Source organism: Strix aluco, chromosome Z, assembly GCF_031877795.1.
Source record: "Strix aluco isolate bStrAlu1 chromosome Z, bStrAlu1.hap1, whole genome shotgun sequence".
In the NCBI taxonomy this organism is placed as follows: domain Eukaryota; kingdom Metazoa; phylum Chordata; class Aves; order Strigiformes; family Strigidae; genus Strix; species Strix aluco.
In genome coordinates, this window is record NC_133971.1 from 17,833,104 (window position 1) to 17,839,103 (window position 6,000).

The 6,000-nt window shown below is 51.0% G+C and overlaps 1 protein-coding gene across 1 annotated transcript; it reads right to left on the minus strand.

Annotated features, from left to right (window-relative positions):
- Positions 1-170: 170 nt before the first annotated feature.
- SPINK4 (serine peptidase inhibitor Kazal type 4) lies at positions 171-3,451 on the minus strand. The gene is made up of 4 exons (XM_074813250.1): positions 3,287-3,451; positions 2,269-2,303; positions 1,828-1,940; positions 171-342 (listed from the first exon to the last, which is right to left on the minus strand). Exons 1-4 carry the CDS (start codon positions 3,345-3,347, stop codon positions 297-299), a joined length of 255 nt encoding a protein of 84 aa, XP_074669351.1. The 5' UTR covers positions 3,348-3,451; the 3' UTR covers positions 171-296.
- Positions 3,452-6,000: the final 2,549 nt, after the last annotated feature.

Below are 6,000 nucleotides of genomic sequence, written 5' to 3' on the forward strand. Positions count from 1 at the left end.
TCTTGCTGCTCCCATGTGAACTTTCTCACAGGAACATGGGTGAAATAATACAGTTGCAGAGGCCTGGTTTGTGATGTGTATTTGAAATTAATCTTTTCACTACGCTTTTAGTAACCCTTTGTGGCTTGTGTTGTTTTCCCTCAACCTTGCATAAAATAATGTTGATGAAATAAGATTCTGCATGTCATTTTATTATTCACTATCTCTAACTTTAATGTACAATCAGCACAGAGCACACAGGATTAATTAGTCACCTGTTTCTAGGCTCAGGAATGCTACCAGAAAGTTCAGATATCTTAACACTCTCCATCTTTCAAAATCCAGATGTCTTGCCTGGTTTTCCTAGAGTAACAGAAAAAAGAGTAAGAGCTCAAAAAAATACTCCTGAGTCATACTTTGGCTCCTGTCCAGCCCATAGAATGGAGCCGACTATTACAAAATTGGCTTGTTCATTTTCCTGTCTAAAAATCTGAGGTGACTGCAAGCCATCCTAGCCCATAGATGTCCCCTCCCCTGGTGTGCAGCTCTGGTGGTGGGTCTCCTGCGCAACCTGCTCACAGCAAGGCTATCCCCAGTGTGAGGTTAAGGTGGCATGGCTCTGTCTGAGCCCTAACCACATCCCCCCAAGGATGGAGACCTCCAGTATCTCTATGGCACACCACCCTCCCGAGGAAGGGATTTCCCTTGTGTCCAACTTGTACCCTCTGGCGCTGTTGCTTGTGGCTGTTGCCCCATGTTGCATCACCTGCTGCCACCAAGAAGAGAGTGGCTCCATCCCATTTGCAACCATAGGCTGCTGCTAGATCCCCCCCAAGCCTCCCCTTCTCCAGACTAGCCAGACTCAGCTCCTCCGCACATTCTTGCCTTGCAGCTTCCCCTGACAAACTGTTCATCTCTCTCCTCCTGCAGCTCAGCACACACTTTGTGTTATTTGCCATGCAACTGCACTGCTGACATGTGTTCAACCTGATCTTCACCTTTGGTCCCTTTCTAGCAGGAACTCCTGCTCAAACAGTCAATTCCCAACCCAGATAAAATCACTGCCCCAAAGCAACCTTTGTGCTTCTCATGAGGTCCCTGTTGCCCTAGTTCTCAAGTTTATGATGGCACCTTTGGTTTGAATTTCTGCCAAAAGAGCTGTGTGGCACATAACTGGGCATCTGCATTCACAGAAGTCCCTTTGAAGGACTTAGTAGTGCTATTTGACTGTCCAGGCTAGATGCCTAGTTGACCTTTTTGCCCATTTAAATTCAACTCTCCCTTTGCTAATTGTAGGCAACAGATGGTGGGACCTTCTCCCATCCTCTACAGAGCATCTGGTTTGTTGTCAGCTTGCAGACACTCATGTTGGAGTGTCTCCTGGCCATGGACTCCTGACCTCACCTTTTGAATCTGCTGATCATGCAGCCACAGGGTGGTCTGATTTAGCATGCTGATCCATTAGATGAATATTCAGCTCTTCTGTGGGATTAGCCTTCTGACAACACAATGAGCTAAATCCCTCAGCCTGCAGCTGCACAGTAGTCACTAAATGTGGTGCCAAGGATAGGGCAGGAACCTGCAGACAAGGGCTGGGGGCATGCCTGCACCTATCTGCAGGCACTGCCAGCAGAGGAGGGTGAAGTCACAGGTTTCACAGCCCAGCGCCTGGCTCAACTGACATGAAAAAGTCCTCTTCTACTTTGCTAGCAGTTAACACACGTGCTTCCCGTCTGCCATGGCTTTCCCCAGGCACAGGGGAGCCTGAATGACAATATTTCACAAGTGCCCAGTTTCAAACGTCCAAAATTATACCCCTGAAGGTCTCTGCCAAGGTCATGAGCTTACATTTGCTGCACACAGAGCTGGCATTCACTGGCGTAGGTGTTCCCGTCAGTTCCACAGACAGGCAAGTACAGGAGGGGGCAGGCCTGCAGCTCGACCATGTCTCCACACACCGGCTGGAAAGGAGAAACCACAGCACGTACTTCAGTGCCAGCAGCATCCATGTCTTCCTCCCACAGCACTGCTGCAGGTGCAAGTGCCACTGGTGACCTGTTTCCCTCTGCCCCAGACAGAGCAGGGCATGTACACAGAGTGGGAGAGCAGGGAGCAGAGGCCACCATGTCCCTCTGTGGGACTCATAACCTGGTCTTTGATGCCAGTTTGATGCTGGAGCGCCAGTACCCATAAGGCTGGTGATGATTGCGGGGAACAGCCTTCCTCCCAGGCATGACAGGCACTAAATCCCATCTCAAGCCATCAACAAGGAAAACAGAAACCTCTTACCCTTCTCAGGCCATTCCTTTCATTCAGCTCTGCTCCTGAAACAGAGCAGAGACCTGTGAGTGTGGCACACATGTGACTGGTACCAGGAGCACAAGGCATCAACAGAGGGTCACATCCAAACTAAGGGGAAGACAGGGTTGTGCAGAGCCCATTCAGCACCTGGATCAGTTTGCTGCATGCCACCCCCACAACCCTCCCAACAGCACAGTGCACAGCCTCTGTCTACAGCTGAGCCAGCTGAGACAAAGCTGGGAATACCCCATTCCCGTCCCCTAATCCCTCTCCTAACAGCCCTCTCTCCCATTCTCTGGACAAGGAGCTCCAGAGAGCATCCAACACATTCCAGGAAATGTGAACTCATGCAGTGCTGCATGGGGACATGGGGTATCTTCAGAGGGCTGAGGCTGGGTGACGCTGCACAGCTGGACAACAGCCACCCCCAGGGAGAGCTGCATTTGGTGGGTTCCTTTCCTGCAGTCAGGCAGAGCAGTAGCAACAGTTCACAGCCTGTCTGTGCAGTGCATGAATGTCCTGGGAGCATGAGGGCTCGCAGGTTACTGCAGGACCACCACTACATGCACTTAGGTAGCACCAGTTTTACAGAGCCTACAAATAACGGCTTCCCACATGAATATGATGAGCACACAGTGCTCTTGCAAAGACCTACATGTCTTCATGGAGGCATGAATGACAGTAGCTGACATCCCAGTGTATGTGCTGTCCTCCCAGATCCTGGTTCCCGTTTGCATTTTGGGCTGTCCCCTGTCCCATCCCTCTCCCGAGTGCAACACAGTTGATGAACCAGTCTGTAACCCTTTGCCCCGAACTGCTAATAAGGCATGGTGTATTTGCTCCAGTCCTTCTTCCCCACCACACTGCCAGTGTGTTTACTTGCCCTCTTCACCTGCTCTCCAAACCACAGGTTTTGGTTCTTTTTCCCCTCCCACCCATTTTTGGTCCCTCCGTGGTTCCCAACCCACCACCAAAGATCCGGCTGCCAACAGCAGAGCAGGCTTACCACCAGCAGCAATGAAAGTCACCAGTGCTGCCACCACCACAAGCAGCTCCCTCGCAGGCATGGTCAGTGCAGGCGCACACGCTCGTGCACCTCGCTCCACTCGTGGCTGCCTTTATAGACGAGGGCACTGGCTTATCTCAGGAGGGCTGGGAAAAGCAGCATTTTAAGCAGTGTTTGATCTGCGCTGGGAACAGCTGGACTGTGCACCCAGAGAGATCACTTGTGCACTCTTGTGCAACTGATAAGACACCCCAGTGCCACTTGCCAGCTGGAGACTGCTTTACAATCCCTTTGCACTGTAGTCTTGGTTGGGCAATGCTGCTCTTCTCTGGTCCAGCCAGCCAGCTTACCTCTGGGTGTATCTTGCCTGAACCAGCCTTCCAGCTTTACAGCTGCTGTTCCTCATACATGACAGGTATCTCCATCTGGGTTGGGAGACTTCACATGGAAAAGCCAGGAAATTCAGACTGATTTCGGTGACTGCACTGTGGCCTGAGCATTATTTCATGAGACCCAGCCAGGAAGATACTCAGCTGCCTGACTCAATGGACACGACCCCAGGAAGGGGATCTCAAACACAGGAGGCCTGTCATCATGCTGCAGCAAGCTCACTCCATCACTGAGTGGGATGGGACAGGCTGGGGGTGCAGGGGGGCTTGAGAGAACAAAATTCAGCTGAGTGGGAGCAGGGAGCTGCAGGTGCAGCTGCTGCCTGTGCTCCTCTATCCATTGTCATGGTCAGTTTAATACTTTGCTCTCTTTACCAGCTTGGACACATAAACCGTTGAGCTGAGATCAACAGAGCAAAATGATCTTCATCATAAGATTCAGTGTGATGGAAGGGGGCTGTGTGCATGGGTACTCAGTTTAAATACACAGAGGTGGCACATACAGCAGGGAGGGGACAGAGAGGCTGGAGAAGATCCTCAGTGGTAAGAGACACCAACTCTTCAGTGAAGGACTTCTCAGTAAGCATCACCACCCCAGAAGATCCCATCTGCTTTGCCTACAAGACTGGACTCTTGACGTCAGTCTTTCCATGTGAGCATCCTCATCACCTCTTTCTGAGAAGCTGAATTTTCCACATCCATCCCCACCTTCCTCTGGTCAATCAAAATCAGCTGGTGAAGGGTGAAGGATAGAAAAGAGAACCACCGGGCAGAAAGTCAGTGTCATAGCTGAAGACCAGTGTTGACTAAAAACTCCTCTGGGACAGACTTGCTGAGATGAAGTCTGGACCAGAAGAGACAGAGAGTCTCCTTCACCTTGGGAGCGGGGGTGAGATGCTGTGTGTGCAAGGGGCAGGCAGGGTCTAGGTGTCCTACAGAAACCACCAGCAGGCTGGGAGAGCTCCAGACACCCACAGCATGCACATTTGCACTTGCTGAGGAGCTGACCATGACTGTGCTCAGGAGATTTCTTCCCCACAGTCTTACCTGAGGCTTAGGGAGGTATACACTGGCCCTGGCTGGCTGAAACAAGAGGGAATAGATTAGTGAGCATCCCCCATGGCCAGAGGGGTACAGGCCCTGCACGAGGCTGCCTCCATTCTTGCCCTTGGGAAGTCTTTCCACCCAGCTCAGCAGGGTTGTGACCAGATTTTGGGAAGGGGAAAGGTGACCAGTTCAGGGATCTCCTTGCAGAACCATTCCTCTGCTCTGCCAAGGCAACTATGTACATGTTTTATATTCCCTCTTCATGGAGTTTACACAGTTCAATAACCTTTGGCTTTTATTATTATTCCACTTTGGAAATCCCTCAACTAAAGTAAATATTTAACTGCATTAGCAGTTGTTTCTGAGGCACATGGAGGCTTGTTGGTCTTGTTTAGTCTAGTACAGGGGAAGCCAAGGGGGGATCTGATAGCAGCCTACAGCTGCTGGAAGGGCAGTTCTTGGTAGTGCCAGATGACAGAATAAAAAAGCAACAGGGACAAACTGCAGCCCTGAGATGTTCAGGCCAGGAGTTAGGAAAGAAGTCTGACCCCAGAAGGTGAGCAACCCAGATCAGCAGGGAGGTGGGAGATCTCCATCCTCAGTGGGCCATGTACAAAGCCACGGATGCCCTGACCAAGCCCTGCTATGCACCAGGGGACACAGCAGCTCTCACTCTCTGGCACACGTGGGTGTACTTTCTCAGGCACCCACCTTGCAAATCTTGTCCCAGCCAACAGTCAACTATGTGGACAACATGGGGCCACCTCCTACAAGCTGCTCCCACACCAACACGCAGCACAGCATTGGATGAGGGCTATCATGGGTCTTTATATTCTTCCTCAAATTTTTTACTACCAAAAACTACCAAATGCTGATCATAATGCCTCAGTCGCCACCACTGCAGAGAACCATGATCTGCTGCCAGCCCTGAGCATGGTCTGTCTCTTTGTGTCATGCTGGTGCCACTGCAGGAGCAATGGGCTGGAGCTGTGCAGCTGGGGCATGTTGCATGCACCAGATCACTCTCCTTGGATGGAGGGCAGCAGGAAATGTCTGCATCTCCTCTGTGCTGGAGGCAGCAGGTCATGTGGTGCTGTGGAAAAGCTGTTGGCTGATACAAGGCTTGATCTTCCTCCACCTGGTTCCTCAGCGGTATTCAAACACCACTGCCTTCACAAAGCAAATTAAAATGACACACTAAGAGATGATAAAGGGGAAATCACCTCTTGAAAACTGGTTTTGTCTTTTCCTGCTTTTCTCTCAAACACAGGCTTACAG